The sequence below is a fragment of the Barbus barbus genome (genome assembly GCF_936440315.1).
Source record: "Barbus barbus genome assembly, chromosome: 27".
In the NCBI taxonomy this organism is placed as follows: Eukaryota; Metazoa; Chordata; class Actinopteri; order Cypriniformes; family Cyprinidae; genus Barbus; species Barbus barbus.
In genome coordinates, this window is record NC_136755.1 from 22,991,914 (window position 1) to 23,013,546 (window position 21,633).

Genomic DNA, 21,633 nt, shown 5'->3' on the forward strand with positions numbered 1-21,633 from the left:
ATATATACACACGTATACATGTGCATCTCAAAAAATTATTTTTTTTATTGCAACTTATTTAAAAAAATATTGAGTATTGGGTGCATAAATAAACATACTTTAAAGAAATTGAACTTTTCTGTTTGGCAAATCCTTTTTTTGATTGATCTTATGAAATATTGTAATATTTTGAGATACTGGATTTTTGACTTTCATGAGCTGTAAGCTCTAATCATCAAAATATATATATTTTTAAATGTTTTACATGTAATGAATCTAGATTATATGAAAGTTTCACTTTTTGAGTTTCAGTTTGAACTTTTTCATGATATTCTAATTTTTTTAGATGCACCTGTCTGTATATATATTTATATATATTGGCTTTAACAAAAGCAAGTATAAACAGTTCTGCATCTTTATAGTTGCTACATGAACTTAATCACAGCTGTTCTTGGTTTCCACTGCATTATATCCTGTGAATTTGAACACAGTTCAATTGTTTTATTAATCAGAGACATGCACAATGAAGACAATGATTATTTGAATGCGACGTGGTCTTCTGGATTTAAAAATGTGAAATGTATAAGAAATATATATACTTTCAATTTTTTTAGTCATCTCTAATATTAATTGCAGACCGTTAGTTCTGCTTTGGTTGCTAACAAATGTATGTTTTAAATAAGACTAAGTTACTCTATAATCTATTGAGTGATGGTTCATGTGGATACTTCCAGTTGAACGATCAGTCCTATCTATTTATATCTCTGTCATCAGAGCTTCCTCAAAAGGTTTCTCATCTTTTACACGTCATCTGCCCCGCCTTCAGATTTAGTAGCACTCCTCGTCACTCTTTCATTCGTCTGCCTCGATTCGCGTCTCAACAACACCCGGCAAAAGTACGTCTGAACGCTTTCAACTCGGATATGTGAAGAGAAAAGGGTTGGGAAGAAAGTGTGTGTTTTCCTCATCGGTGGACTGACTGATATACGATCAAAACCAACAGTGAACGAAGCGGAGGAAAACACCAAGAAGTGGAAGAGTTTGAAAGTCCGTTTAACGCCTAACTTCCCTTGGCGTTTTGTCCTATTTCGGGGATTTAAGAAAACTATGCAGACAGACTGAATTATGGATTATGAAGAAAGCACACAATTGTACAGATTGCCCTGAATAACTGCGAGATTACACCCACTTTGCTAAATCCATCTCATCTGCTCACACCCTTGTGTTTCGCACTACTGCTGAAAGTACGTAAGTAACGTACCGTTATACGTAGCTGCGCTCCTTCCTGCATCGATCTTTGTCGTTGTACTGTCATTTCCGTGAATGTACTTTTCATTTATTCATATATTTGTCGGATTTCTAACTTGCTGTTTTGTTTTAGCGCGATGGCCTCTTGAAGTCAGTTGTTTGATGTGTACGGCCTACATGAGGGAACGGCGAAATCGAAGTACACACTCAATTTTGTAGCGCGTGATGCTAAGTATGCATAGCTGTGATTACAACACGCCTACGAATATGTAGCTTGAAACGCATCGACAATGGGGGGAAATCGACAATGTTTTTACTTTCGTGGTTTTTAGGGGCGGGTTCCATTTTTAAAAGCTGCTCGGATAAAGTTTGAGTCAAAATTAGAGCATTAGTTTTTAAGTGCTATGACGTACGTAGGGTATACTATACATAAGATGTTATACTTTTTCAAGATAAGCAGCATTTCTCTCTTTTATTATTTATTATTTTACTGTTGTCCACTGCACACTAAAAAAATTAAGTGAGACCCTTGAGCAAGGCAACGAACCCCCAACTGCTCCCCAGGCGCTGTAGCAATATTCACTGTAGCAGTGTGCACTAATGTGTGTGTGCACTATTGTGTGTGCTCTAGTGTGTGTGCTCTAATGTGTGTGTGCTCTAATGTGTGTGTGCTCTAATGTGTGTGTGCACTAATGTGTGTGTGCACTAATGTGTGTGTGCACTTGGATGGGTTAAATGCAGAGCACAAATTCCGAGTACAGGTTACCATACTTAGACACACGTCACTTCACTCACTCTCAAAAATGACATAGAAGCATTCTCACTTAAACATTGTAAGTTTTATAAAAAAAAATGCAATGAAACTGCATGTGAAATTTTGAAGTACAAAAACAAGATAGATGTTATCTTCAACATAAACAAACTCATATGACATGAGGGTGAGTAAATGACAAAATATTTTTTTTTGTGTGTGAGCTATCCCTTTAAATAAAATCTTTGGTTGAGTTCCCTAAAAGATCCATTCATGAATGCATTTAGGTCATCTGTATATTTTACACTTATTGTTTTATGAATACTGCAAAAATGGACAATACTCATGTGACATACTACTTTTTGTATACTGTAAAATATGGAAGTACTATGACACTGAAACAGATATGCATACTTTCTATGAGCGAGTCATTGAATCATTCACTGATATTATTCATTGACACTGTTGGCATGAAGAGAAAATTCACCCTATCTGTTTAATAAATGCATGTTAGGAAGGTTATTGTGAACAATTAATTTAGTCCATTTTAAATTCTGTCCCTTTAAGCTCTCATTTATGTGCCTCATCACAAAATCTAATCAACCCTACGTTTTTCTGTTTTGGTATTTTGTTACACCTGGATGTACATCACAGTATGGAGGAAAACATCTGTTGCTTCTTCAGTTTCATCTCTATACTGGATAAATGGACATAATGCTTATTTGATGTATACTTTTCATGTACCATATAGTATGGAAATTTAATTGGAAATTTAAACCGAAATGTCATTCCGATATTCAGGTGAAAATGACAGACTATGATGATGTATGCAGATCTTCTCCAATCATTGTCCGCTTAAATCCCACCCCCCATGCTTTTGAGTGCAACGCCCACTTCTGAACAGCCAATCAAGACCTGCCCTACATTTTTTTTTTTTCTGATAATCCATTACACTTGGATGTACATCCCAATATGGAAGAAAATGTTGCTACTTCCATTTCATCGCGACTAAGCATCACGTTGCTTTTTTCCCAAAATGACAACAAAGCTGATTTATCTTTTTTCCTCCAATTTGTCCCAGATATGAGTCACTGATTCATTCACAAACAAAAACACAACCAGAGCATTCCAGCTGCTTTTTATAGTTTGTGTATTTGCTAACCAAACAATTCTTCAAAGCTGAGTGTGACTGCAAACAAAAGCTGATGTTGCCAGACAGTCTCAGGGTTCAAAGTCCATTTGTCTTACTTAATGCTTGGCGACTGATTAAGTCCTTTGAGAGACATTCTGCTATTTCGAACAAACCAACGTTTGTGAAATTGTTTGTTAGTAGTTGTGGAGATGAAAAAAAAACAATGTCTTGGATTGCCACTTGACTAGTTGTTTCAAAGATTAATAATGATTCAGAAGGTGCGTTTACCTTTATTTAGCCCTCTATGATTCAGTCAACTTCCTACTTGCACCACTTTTGTATCATCAGCTGTGTCAGTTCTTTTTTCAAACTTTATTCGCTCTTTGACATTGATGATATACTCAGGCCTTGCTCGGATAACATTCTGACAGTTGGTATTATCAGAGTGCTTTTAGCTCTTCATTCACACAGAATGGCACGGAAAGGAAGAGAATCTGTCTCATTCTCTGGCCCGGCCGGCTCCAAGCAGTACTCATTACCACAGGTGACAGTACAGCCTTTCAGCCGCTGCCAGCCAATGACAGCGGTCATGATGTCATGCTGACCTCTCAGAATGACTCCATTGAGACGGAGCAGGCTTTAGTACAGCTGCCGGCCCATCCACTCAAACTGTGTCACTGACAGCAGGGCGATAAGGAGGGGCTTTCATTGAAAAGTCCTCTGCGTGTTTTCTTGGACTTATGTGAATGGTTCACCGATCTGTACCTGAGATGTGTGTACATGTACCTCTCAGGAGAGCTCATCTTTTAAAGAGAGTTTGCTTTGAGACAATAGTTTGTCAGTGGTTTTGAGCTCATATTTAGTTTGAGTAATGTGGACTGTCAATATTGAGGGCAGATGACATGTGTTTACTAAAGGAATGGCTGCTTTGAATCTCTTAATGTGTTGCTCGACTAGTTTATTGACAGTATATTGTAAATATTGTATTTTAAACACTAGTAAGCTGCTTCCATAGACAGCATTTTAAGGCATCATTGAAAGTGTTAAAGGCTATTTCAAACTTAATTATGCCGCCCTCTAAGCAATACTACAAAGTATGTAGTATTGATGTAAAAAATAATTCATTCATTTCCCATTCATTTTTCCTATAGGATTTTAAAAAGTATTGGTTAAAGAGTTACAAGCCGTGAACCAAACCTATTACAAGAATATTAATTTGTTGAAAACATAGAAAGCACATTATAAAAGAGTGTATCTGTCCAGAAGTAGCTTAAAAAAATAGTATTTTGCATGTATCATTTTCATTTAATAAATGGACATTATTATACATCATCAGTATATATTTTTTAGCGTATTATATTTGTTTTTTCTCACAACTCTTAACACCACTGCCCGATTTCATGTACACTACCATTCAAAAGTTTGGGGTCAGAATTATTCATGGCCAAAAATATCAGAACCCTTGGTAAATATGATCAAAGAAGGCTGTGAAAATTAATTTGCAGTGTTATTCCTTTTTATCTTTTATTACAAAAATTCACAAAAATCTAACCTTTCACTGGATAAGAATTTAAAATGGGGGGGAAATATCATTATGAAATGTTTTTCTCTAATACACATTGGCCACAATTAACGGTACCCTTTTATTCAGTTTTTTTTTTTATTCAATATTGATTTTTAAAAATGTTTTATTTCACTGTTAATGCAAATATAAAGTGCATAGTGCTGCTAATTTTATTTGTTGGCTTTTGTTATAAAACTTGGTAAAATTTCAGTGTGTCTATCAGTACTTTTTTAATATTTCCAGCACATTTTAACAACGCCGTGTATAACAGTTTGGATTTATACATTATTTAAGAGATTTAAGTACTGTATAACATTGGTAGCTCTCAGCCGCTTTCATTTTTAAAAAGTAACTCCCGAATTAAATAAGGTTGGAGACCCCTGGTCTAAGGAAATGTTCTGGAAAAAAGTCCCCAATACTTATAGGGATCAATACCAATGAATGTCAACTCCAGACAAAGTAAGCACCATGCACTTGTTTTCCAAATTGCCTTTCTGAAAGAGCTTCTTGGCACTCTGTAAGGCTAATGATGCTAAAGCTACCATTGTCTCTTATCTGTTTTCACTGGTGCTGTCTTCATGAATGATCGTGAATAGGAATGTGGTAGTTAAAAGTTGCATATGAAAGCAATGAGTCGATCGCTTGAGTTTATTGAGCTCATAATCATGAGTGGGACTTATAAAGTTTGTGATAGCAGGCCATGCACCATGAGACCAGCTATGTTATTTTTATCTCGCCGTGCTCTCTGTCTGTGTAATTCATAAACGCAAATTTATTATGCACAGTATAATCAGATGACTGACTTTGAAACGGAGTATGTTTTCTGTAAAGATAACAGGCTTGTACTAATCGGGGAATGTTTATTTGCAAAGGCTAGCACTGCTAATGTGGGAGCTTGAGCTCTTGAAGCTCCGCCCTCTTTTCCGGGAGCACCAGCTCATTTGAATTAAAGCAACATACTCAAATACAGAGCGTTTTGGCTCAAACCCTAAAAGTGGCAATTTTAAGAAGCTATAAAAAAATTATCTGTGGTGTATTTTGAGCTAAAACTTCACATACACACTCTGGGGATATCAGAGACTTATTATAATATACTTCAGAGATATTTTACTCATAAGAATGTCTAGGGGTGCCAATAATTGTCCAACGTGTGTTAGAGAAAAAACATTTCAAAATGATATTTCCCCTCATTTTAAATTCTTATTCTCCAATGAAACGTTAGATTTTTGTGAATTTTTAAAATAAAAGATCATTAACAATGCAGATTAAGTGTCACAGCCGCCTTTGATCATACATATTTTTGGCCATGACTGTACATATAAATGTGTATATGTATGTGCATGTATATATGTGTATGTACACTCACTGGCCACTTTATTAGGTACACCTTGCTAGTACCGGGTTGGACCCCCTTTTGCCTTCAGAACTGCCTTAATTCTTCGTGGCATAGATTCAACAAGGTGTTGGAAACATTCCTCAGAGATTTTGGTCCATATTGACATGATGGCATCACGCAGTTGCTGCAGATTTGTCAGCTGCACATCCTTGATGCGAATCTCCTGTTCCACCACATCCCAAAGGTGCTCTACTGGATTGAGATCTGGTGACTGTGGAGGCCATTTGAGTAAAGTGAACTCATTGTCATGCTCAAGAAACCAGTCTGAGATGATTTGAGCTTTGTGACATGGTGCATTATCCTGCTGGAAGTAGCCATCAGAAGATGGGTACACTGTAGTCATAAAGGGATGGACATGGTCAGCAACAATACTCAGGTAGGCTGTGGCATTTAAACAATACTCAATTGGTACTGAGGGGCCCAAAGTGTGCCAAGAAAATATCCCCCACACCATTAAACCACCACCAGCCTGAACCGTTGAGACAAGACAGGATGGATCCATGCTTTTATGTTCTTTACGCCAAATTCTGACCCTACCATCTGAATGTTGCAGCAGAAATCGAGACTCATCAGACCATGCAACATTTTTTTTCCAATCTTCTATTGTGCAATTTTGGTGAGCCTGTGTGAATTGTAGCCTCTGTTTCCTTTTCTTAGCTGACAGGAGCGGCACCCGGTGTGGTCTTCTGTTGCTGTAGCCCATCTGCTTCAGGATTCGACGTGTTGTGCGTTCAGAGATGGTATTCTGCATACCTTGGTTGTAACGAGTGGTTATTTGAGTTACTGTTGCCTTTTTATCATCTCTAACCATTCTGCCCATTCTCCTTTGACATCAACAAGGCATTTTCGTCCACACAACTGCCGCTCACTGAATATTTTCTCTTTTTCTGACAATTCTCTGAAAATCCCAGTAGATCAGCAGTTTTTGAAATACTCAGACCAGCCCGTCTGGCACCAACAACCATTCCATGTTCAAAGTCACTTAAATCCCCTTTCTTCCCCATTCTGATGCTCGGTTTGAACTTCAGCAAGTCGTCTTCACCACATCTACATGCCTAAATGCATTGAGATGCTGCCATGTGATTGGCAGATTAGCAATTTGTATTACCAAGCAATTGAATGGGTGTACCTAATAAAATGGCCGGTGAGTGTATGTGTATGTGTATGCATGCAGGGATGGGCAGTATTTCAAATACATGTATTTAAAATACGTATTTGAAATACAAAATACTATTTTGTATTTAAATACATTTGATCTTTTAGTATTTTTGGATTTTCAAAATACATGAAATACTTTTTGCCAATCAACCTCTTTATTAGACTGCTGATTTCCTGTAATAACTAGTTCAAACATGCCACTTACTAAAATTAGGTAATAAAGTTTTCTGGACTCCTGTAAGGAAAAAAGGAATAATACTGCCTTTGTGTGCTATCAAAATGTCCTACTTCCAATTTCAGAAGTCCTGATTACAAGCATGTCGCATTCAAGTGCTGTTGGAAAGAATAGGAATTGTGGTGTATGCTAGGTTTCCTGGGAAAATCTTATTAAAGCCAAAATTGTAGATATTTAAGGTATTTAATTTAAAATCAAATGTAGCATCCCATTTGTTGACCACTATATCATCATTCACAGTGCTATCTTTATAGTTAGCTTGTTGATGATTCTGGATTTTTAGTCAAATACAGGTACAGCTCAAAAAATCGTGAAAGTTCTTTTTTTTTTTTGGTAACTTATTTCAAAAAGTGAAACTCTCATATTTTCTAGATTCATTACATGTAAAGTAAAACATTTAAAATGTTTTTGTTTTAATTTTGATAATTAGACCTTACAGCTCATGAAAGTCAAAAATCCAGTATCTCAAAATATTACAATATTTCCTAAGATCAATAAAAAAAAAAGGATTTGCAAAACAGAAAAGTTCAAGTTCTTTAATGCATGTTCATTTCTGCACTCAATACTTGGTCGGGGCTCCTTTAGTACAAACTCCAGCATCAGTGAGGTGTGGCATGGAAGCGATCAGCCTGTGGCACAGCTGAGGCACTACTGAGCCTTCAGCTCATCTGTATTGTTGGATCGACTGTTTCTCATCTTTCTCTTGAAAATATCCCATAGATTCCATATGGGGTTCAGGTCAGGCATGTTAGCTGGCCAATCAAGCACAGTAATATCATGGTCAGCAAACCACTTGGAAGTGTTTTTGGCATTGTGGGCAGGTGATAAAGTCCTGATGGAAAAGGAAATCAGCATCTCCATAAAGCTTGTCAGCAGATGGAAGCATAAAGTGCTCCAAAATCTCCTGGTAGATACAAAGGACCAACACCAGCAGACGTCACAGCACCCCAAATCATCACTGACTTCGGAAACTTCACTCTGGACTTCAAGCAGCTTTGATTCTGTGCCTCTCCACTCTTCCTCCAGACTCCTGACCTTGATTTCCAAATGAAATGCAAAATTTACTTTAATCTGAAAAGAGGACTTTGGACCACTGAGCAACAGTCCAGTTCTTTTTCTCTTTAGCTCAGGTAAGATGCTTCTGACATTGTTTCTGTTTCAGAAGTGGCTTGGTAGCCCTTTTACAGAAGACGTCTGAGTGTGGTGACTCTTGATGCATCTCCAGCTTCAGTCCACTCCTTGTGAAGCTCTTCCAAGTGTTTAAATCAGCTTTGCTTGACCGTATTCTCAAGCTTGTGGTCATCCCTGTTGCTTGTGCACCTTTTCCTACCCAATTTCGTCCTTCCAGTCAACTTTGCATTTAATATGCTTTGATACAGCACTCCTTGAACAGCCACACCTTTCAGTAATGACCCTCTGTCACTTACCCTCTTTGTGGAGGGTGTCAATGATTGTCTTCTGGACCACTGCCAAGTCAGCAGTCTTCCCCATTATTGTGGTTTCAAAGAACAAGAGATACCTGGAATTTATACTGTAGGGATGGTCATTTATTGAAATTCAAATGTAAATATAAAAAAATTGAGATACTGGATTTTTCTCTTTCATGAGCTGTAAGGTCTAATCATCAAAATTAAAACACAAAACTTTTGAAATGTTTTACTTTACATGTAATCAATCTAGAAAATATGAAAGTTTCACTTTTTGAAATAAGTTGCCAAAAAAAATTAAAATCTTTTGAGATGCACCTGTATATGCTGTTTTGCTGTGTATAAACCATACAAAATGCTTGAAATGGTTATTGCACTACTATGTGCATGACTTTAACATTAAAACAAGGTGATCTTGCTTTTGTGGGAAAAAAGCATACCTGTTCCAGCAGGTAAAAAAAAAAAAAAGAGCACTAGCAAGGGGAACATAGCATAAGCACTAGTCTGTCTTGTTAGTTTTTTTTTAGCTAGTCAAATGTGTTCATTAAACTTTAATCATTACTGCTTGCTATGCCAATACGACAATATATATGTCAGCAATGATAAAGTGTAAATCGATTGAACTTTTCCTATATCATTTATATATATTGTCCTGGTATGCAAATGTGTCCCTGGACCACAAAACCTGTCATAAGGGTTTTTTCGAAACTGAGATTTATACATCATCTGAAAGCTGAATAAATAAGCTTTCCACTGATGTACGGTTTGTTGGGATAGGACCATATGTGGTCGAGATACAACTATTTGAAAATCTGGAATCTGAGGGTGCAAAAGAAATCAAAATATTGAGAAAATGCATATTACTAATTAAAAATTAAGTTTTGATTTATTTACAGTAGGAAATTTACAAAATATCTTAATGGAACATTACTTTATATCCTAATGATTTTTGGCCTAAAAGAAAAATCTATAATTTTGATCCATACAATGTGTTTTTGGCTATTCAGGGCTGTCCAAACTCGGTCCTGGAGGGCCGGTTTCCTGCAGAGTTTAGCTCCAACTTGCCTCAACACACCTGCATGGAAGCTTCTAGTATGCCTAGTAAGAGCTTGATTAGCTGCTTCAGGTGTGTTTGATTAGGATTGGAGCTAAACTCTGCAAGACACCGGCCCTCCAGGACCGAGTTTGGACAGCCCTGCACTAATTGCTACAAATATACCCCAGTGACTTAAGACTGGTTTTGTGGTCCAGGGTCACAAATATCTGTGGAGCTTTTAGTGGGCATGACCTATTGACATGTAACATGGATACATGAGTAATAAGCAGCTATTATATATATATTCATTCATTCATTCACTGGATGGCAAATTTCAAATGTATTTTGAGTATTTTCAAAATACAAAATACTGTTTTTGTATTTAAATACATTTTCCCACACAGTATTTTGTATTTTTATTTTAAATACATTTATATGTATTTGTGCCCATCTCTGTATGTGTGTATGTGTGTGTGTGTGTGTACATATAATTAAAAAAGCATTTTAAGTAATCATTAAAAGTCAAGTTAAGCAGCTCACACTTGAAAATGCCCCATGAGGTCTTCTTTAGTAGTCTTCAAAATATCTGAATGTGTCATATTTGTTTTCTCCTCTGCATCAGGATGTTGTCCAGGCTGAGCGAGTGGTTCTGGAACGAGAGGCTGTGGTTTCCAGAAGGCCTGGGTTGGGCTGACCTGGAGGGCCGCGACGGTCTCAACTACTCCAAGGCATCCGACCTCTGGGTGACCCTGCCCATCGCCCTCGCCTTCCTCATTATACGACAGATCTTTGAGAGGTCAGCATGAAACCTACTGAGCATATTAGTTCATTAGTGTTTATGTGGTTTTCACCAATGTCAATATTGTATTTGCAACATATGGTTTATGCAATAGACGTTTTATAAGAAGTGTACATATTAGCACATGCTGTTCATCTAGTGAGAAAGCTGTTTAAAAAATGTCAGTGTCACATTTAGTGGCCATTTTGAATTTGTTAAAAACATAGAAAGCACAGTAGTGTAATATGAAGTGAATAAAACATACTGTATTGTATATATGAGCTCAGAAGGAGGGTTTTTGATATAATTTAATCTGTTTGGAACGATCCAGTAATCAATCTGAATTACATTTTACATTTGTAAGTGCTCTAGCATTTCAAAAACTTAGCTTTGAATGATCAATGTTTTAAATATGGTTAATATTGATGCAGTGTTGTCAGTTTTTCCAACTCAAGTGTTGAAAGTTTAATACTGTTTTTCAAATTTAGGACAGTGGCCATTCAAATGGCCTCAGCTTTGGGTATAAAGGAGAAAGTCAGAGTGCGAGCAGCACACAATCCCACGCTGGAGTCGTACTTCAGAATCACAAATAAAAATCCCAAACAGGTATTACACTGCCAAATTCACCAGTACAGTAAAACCCTTTACTTTTCTATCTTTCCTTATTTACAAGCTGCTTTAAATGTATGCAGCAAGTCAGTTTTTGCTATCTTGTGTATATGTACACACATTTTCAATGCTGAATTATTTTAGTCCACTCTTCAGCGACATATCTCATACCCTTAAAATCATATCTCACCATTAAGTTACCCTTCATGTTCTCTGTTACTCTACAGAGCGAAATCGAGAGTTTAGGTAAAAAAACCGGGTACTCAGAGAGACAGATCCACAGATGGTTCAGGCGACGAAGGAATGAAGAGCGACCAAACAAGCTGAAGAAGTTCAGAGAGGCCAGGTACAGAACAATACACACAGACTATTGGAACCCCATTTCCATCCTTTCATAAATGGCCATAAATTCCACCATGCTGTGTATTTTATTAGCTTGCTTAATGTCATGAACATTATAAAATGATTAAGTAACAATGCTCACTGATAATCTGAGTACTGAGTGGTACAACATGCAATTATTATACAAGAAATTCACTGTAAAACAGAAAAAACACATCAATTTTCCATTAGGTGGTAGGAAGGCTATTGCACACAGGAGAAACGGTATGTGGTATTAATAAACTAAATTTGGCTAATGTACCCATGTGTTTTACTAACTGTGGGTTGATCCTTTAATGTCTTGTCCTTGACATTTCAACATTTATTTGTCTTGTGCTTCAGAACCACATCCAACACATGCACAGTGTTCAATACAAAGTTATTGGCCATCCAAGATGCAGATGAGTTTGTTTCTTCATGAGAAGATTTGAGAAATTTAGCATTACTTCACTTACTCACCAATGGATGTTCTGGAGTGAATGGGTGCCGTCAGAATAAGAGTCCAAACGGCGGATAAAAACAAAATAATAATCCACGTAACCCACACAACTCCAGTCCATCAATTAGCGTCTTGTTATGAGAAGAGCTGCATGTTTGTACAAAACAAACCTATCATTAAGATTTAACTTTTCAACCTTCGCTTCTTGTCAAAATACAGTCCATAATCTATAATAATGCTTTCTCCAGTGAAAAAGTCCATCCTGTTTTGGACTGTTTTAGTTCGTAAACAGTGCTTGATCTGGTGAAAGCAATAGTATAGATGAAGGACTTGTATAGCCAGAAAAAAAGTCAAAAATGTCTTAATGACGGATTTTTTTTATTTAATGTAATTTTTTGTAAGCATGCAGTTTTTCACTTCACAAGATGGTAATTGATGGACTGGAGTGGTGTGGTTTACTTGTCGATTATTATGATGTTTTTATCAGCTGTTTGAACTCTCATTCTGACGGCACCCATTCACCGCAAATGATCCATTGGTGAGCAAGTGATGTGATGCTAAATTTCTTCAAATCTGTTCTGATGAAGAAATATACTCATCTACATCTTTGATGGCTTGAGGGTAAATAATTCTTCATTTAATTTTGAAAAATTACTGATAAAATTACTCTGCTAAGCAGCAAATGTTACAATCAGTTTTAAGGAACAGTTCTTGATAATATACTTGTCAGCCTAAGACTAAAGTGATAGTTATTACTAACCTTGTCTGTGCAAAGTTTAATTGTGCATGTCTTTATCCTGTCATGACCATGTAAAGCTTTTTACATTCATACTACTGAATGGCTAGAAATCCATGCGCCTACAACACAAATGTCAATTTAGACTAATTTAAAGTTCAAATGTAATTCATGTAGGCGCTTTAACATAAATAAAAGCTTCATATTTCAAAAGTGCATTACTTGTAAGTGCACAACTTAACTGCATCTTTTATTGTCTGTGGTAATGTACATTATGCCACATATGCTCGTCGATAGTGCTTAACTTGTATTGAGCATGCAACATCCTTTAAATTAGTTTATTATGCCGTCTCCAGCTGTCAGTCACAACAGTAGGTCGTAGATGCATCTTTTTAATACAGTTGTAGGGGCTGTTGGTCGTGATGTGGGCTTAGTAGTAATAGTAGTGTTTGTATTGTGAGTGTACTGTATCTGGGGTTTTTTGCCGCCTTTTTGTACATTTTGTCACTGTATGTAGTAACTCCATAATGTAAAAATAAGTCTAGATCCTTAAATTGAATGGCTGGTGATCAAGTAATGTTTTTGAACTATTAATATATATTTGTTCATATGAGAGATGCTTGGCTTTGTTTATGTTGCTGATAATGTGTTTGCTTCTGAATATTATTTGCTGAAATGAATATGCATTTTCTTACAGTTGGAGATTTACCTTTTACCTTCTTGCTTTCATTGCTGGCCTTGCTGCACTTATTGATGTGAGTATTAAACATGCTTCCCTTTTCCTCTACAGTAGTATATACTTATAAATCAGTGTTTGGCCATTTTGAGTTCATTTGCATGAAAAAAATGATTGGCACCAAAACCTACTTTGTTTTATAATATAAATGTATTTCCTATAATATTGGCCTCATTAATTAGCTGATGTGTGGGTATTATGAAACATTTTTCTCTTGGCAAGTATCGTTTCCAAAAACGGTTGTTATTTTTGTCCAGGGATAATGTACATTTTTGTTTTCAAATATTTGATTGCATTTTGGGTAAATACTCAGATATTTGAAGAGTTCCCATTTGCATCCCTAATTTTTTTTTTCAACAATATTATGAACACTTTATTTTCTAAGATTACATATATTTCATAATTATGTACATTCACTCTGCAAAATTGGACAAACCTACTTATTCTTTTATTAGTATTTTCTACATTTTTTGAATATTAAAGTCATCAAATTAACATGCAGGAGTTATGTGCAAACAAAAATCAAACACAAAAAGAAAATTTCAAAGAGAAATCCCGAAACCATACATGGGGGACAAATAATCTTTGTCTACAAAACTAATTGCAAGAAAAACCTTAGATCAAAATGTTGTTAAGATCATGAGAACCAAAAATATAAAATCTAGTGTCTCTAAATGTTTGATTAATCCATTTTAGAGTTTTATTCCAAAGCAAATTTCAACTTCTTGTTCCCAATGATAGCCAACAGCTGGCATGGCGTTAAAACACCAACCAACCAACCAAGCAAACGTTTGACTTGTGCTTTATATCTACCATTATATCATCTGTCAGCCAACCTGCTCTCTAAATTCTGGCATGCTGTTCAAATACCCATACTGGTGGGCCACAACCCCTCCTGTTTTCTCACGTAATGTCATACTTCTGACCGGCAGCGCTTTTGTTGAGATGAAATATGAGAGCCCTTTTGTCTTCATATTGTTTGTGTTGTGCAGAAACCTTGGTTCTACGATATGAAGGAGATGTGGACAGGGTTTCCAATGCTGGTACGTTCTCTTCTTTCATTCTTCTATTGATTGTGGGTGTAAAATGTGTCTGCACAATCTTGTCTAAATCTAAAATGATCTTTCGGTGAAATTTGGTACTGCTTAGCTTATGCAAATACGTTTTAACAAGGAGGATCGTAGAAATTTGAATTTCACATGAGACAAATGCAAACTGATGCCACAGTACCTCACCTTAAAGCTTCAGGTCATGTACAGCAGAATAAATCATCTGTAAAATCATTTGTTGTTTGTAAAACCCACCGTCTTTTAACCACATCACTGTTCTGTTGTTTTGTCAAAATGTTTCGGTTTCTCTCTCTAGACGCTGCTGCCTTCTCAGTACTGGTACTACATGATTGAACTAGGCTTTTACATGTCCCTCCTCTTCAGCGTCGCATCAGACGTCAAGCGAAAAGTGAGCCAAACACATTAAACTTAAAACCCTACCTAAACTTAAAATAAATCAATCCTTTTCATAGAAATACCCACTATTCATTCGTTTTTAATATTAGTATCACAAGGACTTCCAAGATGTCCAGCTTGGATGTGGAGTGTTACCTGCTGTGTTTGTGTGTGCGCATTTGAAGATGGTTAATATTTTACTTGCACATCTGTGGAAAATCTCTCATCTCACAGAGCCCTTTGTTAATAACATTAATTTGGATTTTTATAGTCCGTTTCCAGCACAGAGAGAACTCTAGTCATTCCACAAAGCATTAGTGAACAGTAAAAGTACAGCAGGATTAGGTTTATCGGCGGTTTTACATCACTTGCCCAATGATTTATTATAAGCCCTGCTGAAAAAACAGCCTAAGCTGGTTTGCTTGTCTTTGCTACTCTTTTGGCAGATTTTAGACACTTTTCAGACCAGCTTGGCAAACCCCTTTTAAACCAGCTAAAACTAACTTGGGCTAAACAGTTTATCTTTCAAATCTGTTCATGGAGAGCATCTCATGTTTAGTGCTATTCATTGAACTTCTGGGCAAATAAAGCTTTATAACCGAGCTGAACCAAGATGATGCATCAATGCTCATTCTTTCTAAAGTTTGTGGGAACATTTGAGAACCCAATAAGATGATATATCCACACAAAACCAATTTACATTTGCGTTGTGCATCAAATCAAGCTTTATCCAACATGAAAAAAGTCACCTGCCTGAGATAATGAAATCCAACAGATCGAATGTCACCTGGTGGTATTTTCACAAACTGAATTTTAATAGGTCACCTATTTAAAGTGATGGTTTGATAAATCAGTCACCCAGTCTATTGTGCTCATCCTGAACTTTGAGTCTAAAGCTTTGGCAATATCATGCTAATATTCTCCAACAGAGCATGTTGAAATCCAAATTCAGTCCCTTCAATTTATATGCATTTCTGATCAAATAAATGCAGCATTGATGAGCACAAGAGACTTCTTTCCTAAACACAAAAATCTTACCGACCCAAAACCTTTGATCGATGGTGAACCATATTACTGAAGAATTACCATATTTATGTTATTAACATGGTACATACTATAAACCATGGCCGTACTATGGCATAAGTCCATAACCATTGCGTTATTTTGTAGGTAAGATAATATTTTCTCTCGTTCTCTTTCCTTCAGGACTTTAAAGAACAAATAGTGCACCATGTTGCCACCATCCTGTTGATTAGTTTCTCCTGGTGTGTGAACTACATCAGAGCAGGAACCCTCATTATGCTGGTGCACGACGCCTCCGACTATCTGCTGGAGGTAATGGAACATCTGAAGAACATTCATGTAGAGACTGTGAAGCTTTGACCTCGTTACACTTCAACACAGATAGAAAATGTCTTTCAAACATTTGCAATATCATAATAAATGCATGTTAAGAGAAAGCCACACATCAGATTGTTTTAATAGAATGCTCTAGTGAATAGTTTTCTCTGAGGAGATTGAGTAAACGAGTGTTTCGCAGACATACTTTGTGATTGTAATGTGTTTTTCCTCAATTTCTGTGAACAAATAATTTTATCACATAGGTCTTGTTTACATATTTGGCTTTTGTGACATTTACATCTAGATGATACACACTCAAAGTCATGTCCATTACATGATATCCATAATTGTATGACAAATATTTTGTGTTGGTGTTACTGAGTTTCGTGTGCTTGTGAAGTCATGTCGCTCTTGTAAATGGCTAAATTGATTCAGTACATCTTCAGTATGTACTAGTCAGGGTTATTAATGCAGGTGTGAAACACTGCCTGCTAGTGGTGCTTGTGTGCAAGAGTCACAGACATGTCCCATCTCTGTCTGTCCCAACAGTCTGCCAAAATGTTTAACTACGCCGGCTGGAGAAAAGCGTGCAACTATATATTCATCTTATTTGCTGTCATCTTCATCATCACCAGACTCGTCATCTTCCCATTTTGGTGAGTTGGCTAATTTTCTATTTTGATCCCAAGATATAAATCATGCATTTCTCTTGACCCACTCTCTGTATTTGTCAAGAGATATCAAATGATTTGCTTCTAGAATATCAAATGCCAGCTCTATAAATAGGTCTCAAAGTTTGGTTGAAATGTCACACATTTTAATATAAATCTTTGCGAAAACGAACTCCAGATGCCTTTTTTCTTTTCTTCATTGCTAGGTAAATTTCAGATGTTAAACTCTTGCTTTCTCTCTTCTTTTTTTGTGTCTCTCAGGATTTTGCATTGTACTTGGGTGTATCCGGTGACAGTTTATCCTCCGTTCTTTGGATATTACTTCTTTAATGGGCTGCTGTTTGTGCTGCAGTGTCTGCACATCTTCTGGGCCGTACTCATTCTGCGTATGGCCATCAAATTCTTGCCAGGCAATGTAAGCTATCCAGCACAGACTGGACTACTTTGGATATTATATTTTGACATTTTATGCACTATAGTTCTGTCAGCTGGTTTCAGATAGAGAAGATCCCATAAATTTACATTTTCCTCTTAAAATTATAGATAGATATATTGGATTCTAACATTATCTATCAATGTTCATGTATCATCTTCTGTCATGTACATACACTAATGTTCAAACATTTGGGGTCACAGTTCTCTTTTTATAAAATAAATTCATATTTTTGTTATTCAGCAAGGATGCATTTAATTGATAAAGTTATAGTAAAGACATTTATAATGTTACTAGTTACAACCAATTTCCTTTTTAAAATAAATGTTCTTTTGAACTTTCCATCCATCAAAGAATCTTAATTTACGCAAATATTTCTACAAAAACTGTTTACAATATTAGTAATAAGTATTGTCTCTTGAGCAGCAAATCAGCATATTAGAATGATTTTTGAAGGATCACATGACACTGAAGACTGGAGTAATGTTGCTGAAAATTCAGCTTTACCATCACAGGAATAAATTACAGTGTAAAATATGTTGAAATAAAATGAAATGGTAATAATATTTCACAGTATTACTGTATTTTTTGATCAAATAAATGCAGCTTTGGGGAACATAAGAGACTTCCTTCAGAAACATAAAAAAAATCTTAACAACCCCCAAAAGTTTCTATATCTGGTAACATCTCAACAAAAATGTGTTTTAGTATTTCACTTTAAATGGTTGGCTCACTTTCAAAAAATCAAAAGATATATAGCAGATTGTCCAAGCTGCTGTTCTCCGTACAATTATGACCATCGCTATTTCTGGTTTCCATCCAATTAATTCTACGAAACAGTGCAGCTTGGTCATTCTTCAAAATAAGTCCTTTTGTGTTCCACACAAGAAAGAAAGTTCTGTTAGTTTGGAGCTACATGAGTGTAGTGTAAGTAAATGATGACTCCACTTTCATTTTTCTATGAACTGCTTTTTGAAGTGATTCAGGCAGAAATAATTGCATAAAATTGTAAGAAGTATGACTTGCAAGGATTTTAAAGCTTCATCACTGTTCATTTGTCATGCTACAGAATATTGTGGAGGACGAGAGGAGTGACCGAGAAGAAACAGACTCTGAGGAGGATGAGGAAGAACAGGAAGACAGGAAAGCGCCAATGAAAAATGGACCAGTCCAGAACGGCCACTCTCCTCTAAACAACAACCATCATCGCAAGACTGAGTGATTACTAGCAGAGACGAGAGAGGAGGTACAACACTCCCCTTCCTGTACACACGGACCAGACCAATAATCTAATGCCAGGGGTGTTTGATGGATTGAAAAGGCCCAGAGCAAACACACGCTCACAATACATGTAGATATATATATATATATATATATATGATACAAATTTTGGGAAACGGACATACTTTGTAAAAGACGAACGATATAACTTCTTTCCCCTTGCAACCTATTTAAAACACTATTAATAGGCACCGTATCATTAAATAACCCTTTTGTTTGTTCAGGGTCTTGTCTAATGTTAGTGAATCCAACATTCACTTGCTTTACTGAAAATATTTCCTCCAGTTTATTACGTGTTTAGTGCCTTATTAGTACAAAGTTGTACTGCTATTCATACGTTTCATTTCCTTTTTGTCTTTTGGGCATCACACACACTATTATCCTCCCTTTACTTGTCAGTAATATGTTGTGGCATGTTTTATCTGGTCAACTGTACTGAAACTGACTGGAATTTTTCATTTTGTCACCCATTTGTTTACTATATAATAACAGTCTCACCAAGTGACCTTCACACACCTGCTTTACTTAGAAAACTTGATCTTTCCCCAATCCAGCTGCACTAATAAACATTACTGACCCAGTCTTGCAACACTACCTCTTTACAGAGACGCAAAGACTCTATAAAGATTTGTTTTGCCGTGATATCCCATCTCAAAGGCACTGAATCAGTGTGCTGCTTTTTGCATTTCGAGTTTGTAACGAAGCAACAAATGTGTGTGTGTGAAAGAATCTCATATCTAATCTGTGTTGGTCGTTGTGTTGGACATTTCTGTTAAAAATGCATTCTTAAATATATTAGTTATTTTAGTGTTTTTTTTTCTGGATTTTCATTTAAGATTATTTTTATTTAAGGTCCATATTTTTTCAGCAAACCTGATAAGCTGATAATTTATGCAGTATGTGGAAAATGACTTTGTAAAAAGCAAAAACAAAGGACTTGGCAGGAGAACCTGTAGTTAGTGGGGGTTTTTTCTTCCATTTTCTATGATGAATAATTACAATAACAATCAGTATTGAGTGCTGGATGCACTTTGTAACTCTCAGTCTAATGTAAAATGCATTATAACGATTGTGTTGTTAGCAAACTGTTTGACATAATTGAAACTCTGGCTTGCATTTTTGGTATTTATGGGAAATGGATCCCATAGTTTTGAGAAAAAGTTATGGAAATGATCCAATATGTCTTCCAGTATGTACTCTTTGCCCAGTGTCTGTTGCTTTACATGAGATCATGTTAAACCTTAAAGGCTCAGTTCACCCTAAAATGAACATTGTCATTATTTACTCTTGACCTGACTTTTCTTCTGTGGACAACAAAAGAAATTTGGGGTGCAAACAACACTGGATGCCATTGACTTTAATTGTATGGACAAAAATAGTTGAAATCTTGTATGTTCTCAGAATAAAGTTTTTAAGGTGAATAAATGATGACGGCATGTTCATTTTTGGGTGAACTATCCTTTTAAGTGTCATATTCAATTCCACATGATCTCTTTTAATTTTAAGCAACAGTTTTTGTTAATATATGAAAGTCCGTGTCAATACAGGTGCTCAGCGTGTAATGCATTTTTGCAAGTGGAACGGGACTGAAAGATTGGCTTTACAAAGTTATTTTAAGTTTCCAAATGTTGTCACAAGTGCCTTATTTGTAAACCTATATCTGTGTCATTCCCATGTGTGCTTGTTGTCCTTGTGTTCCTGACCTCATCGCCTTTTAGATTTTAAGCTGAACCATCCTCCTCTCTCTCACTCCTTCTCTGTTTACATCCATTCAACTTCATCTCTCCTCGCGGCCCAGTGCCAGGACCAATCCTTCCCCTTCGCCGCGTCCTGTCGACTGTGGGTCCACCGCACAAACATAAACAATTTGATCAGTGTCCCAACTGCCAGTGCTATATGTTGTATTTTGTATCATCATTATTCAATGATGAAAGATAAAGATTCTTGTGGATGAGAGTTCTTTGTCTGCTTGTTTTTTAAATAGTTTATATTTGTGCTCAAAGCTGCATTTAAATGCAGTAAAAAAGTACAATTCTGAAATATTTATTACAATTTCAAATAACTGTTTTCTATTTGATTATATTTTAAAATGTAATTTCTTCCTGTGATGACACAGCTGAATTTTTAGCAGTTACTTCAGTCTTCAGTACCCTTACAGAAATCATTGTAAAACCATTGTGCTGCTTAAGGTTTTTGTGGAAAGAGTGGTAGTTTTTTCAGGATTCTTTGATTAGTAAGTTCAAAACAATAGCAATTTTTGCTAAAATGTTTTTGTCACTTTTGATCTTTGGTGAATTAGTTTATTTTATTAAGAAAAAAAAAGTTTATGCAGATCCTGCAGATATTAAACTTTTAGTCCTTGTAATTGGGCACAAATGCCAAAAATATTCTTACCAAAAAAAAAAAAAAACAGTTAAGAGAATTAGATGTTTTTTTTTTATATTGGCTACGTGTGTCTGTCTGTGTTTAGAAGCTTTGCTTTAAGTGTATTTCATCATTGCTTTGCTTTAAGTGTATTTAGAGATTTTACATTCAATTGTTGTTAAATACATTTAGAAATCAAAAGTGTAGTTACAGAGTGCATCCATACTTACAATTCTGTTAATATTATTTACCATTAAGCACCATGTTCTAATTTGCCCTTTGTGTTTACATTTTATTTGATGCCTGTAAAAGTAATGGATACTTAAATGCCACCATTGTGCTTACTTTATTAAGAAAGAATCTGCCAGTCAAATAAATGCAATGTAAACATGCTAAAAATGTTTTTGGATTTGTCACATCCAAAAATGTTTGTACCACACGGTACCTGTGTGTGATCCCTCCGCTGAAACTCTCCACTGTTGTGGCTACCTGA

General features: G+C 36.0%; 1 protein-coding gene across 4 annotated transcripts; it reads left to right on the plus strand.

The window, feature by feature from the left end:
- Positions 1–797: 797 nt before the first annotated feature.
- On the plus strand, positions 798–20,731 carry LOC306847568 (ceramide synthase 2-like). 4 transcript variants are annotated; one of them, XM_079381569.1, is made up of 12 exons: positions 798–1,223; positions 10,549–10,722; positions 11,193–11,310; positions 11,541–11,659; positions 13,567–13,624; positions 14,598–14,648; positions 14,971–15,063; positions 16,257–16,385; positions 16,941–17,047; positions 17,324–17,477; positions 18,565–18,741; positions 20,575–20,731. In XM_079381569.1, the coding sequence occupies exons 2-11, from the start codon at positions 10,550–10,552 to the stop codon at positions 18,715–18,717; spliced, it is 1,155 nt and encodes a 384-aa protein (XP_079237695.1). In that variant the 5' UTR covers positions 798–1,223; position 10,549; the 3' UTR covers positions 18,718–18,741; positions 20,575–20,731. The 4 variants fall into 4 exon arrangements, with proteins under 4 accessions (XP_079237695.1, XP_079237693.1, XP_079237696.1 ...); XM_079381570.1 differs by having other exon boundaries at positions 804–1,227; XM_079381567.1 differs by lacking the exon at positions 20,575–20,731 and having other exon boundaries at positions 18,565–19,497.
- Positions 20,732–21,633: the final 902 nt, after the last annotated feature.

Coding starts and splice junctions, on each gene's coding strand:
- LOC306847568 (XM_079381569.1), top strand. CDS start 10,550: ATGTTGTCCAGGCTGAGCGAGTGGTTCTGGAACGAGAGGCTGTGGTTT. Junction 14,649..14,970: donor GGACAGGGTTTCCAATGCTG/GTACGTTCTCTT, acceptor TTCTCTCTCTAG/ACGCTGCTGCCTTCTCAGTA. Junction 17,478..18,564: donor TCAAATTCTTGCCAGGCAAT/GTAAGCTATCCA, acceptor GTCATGCTACAG/AATATTGTGGAGGACGAGAG.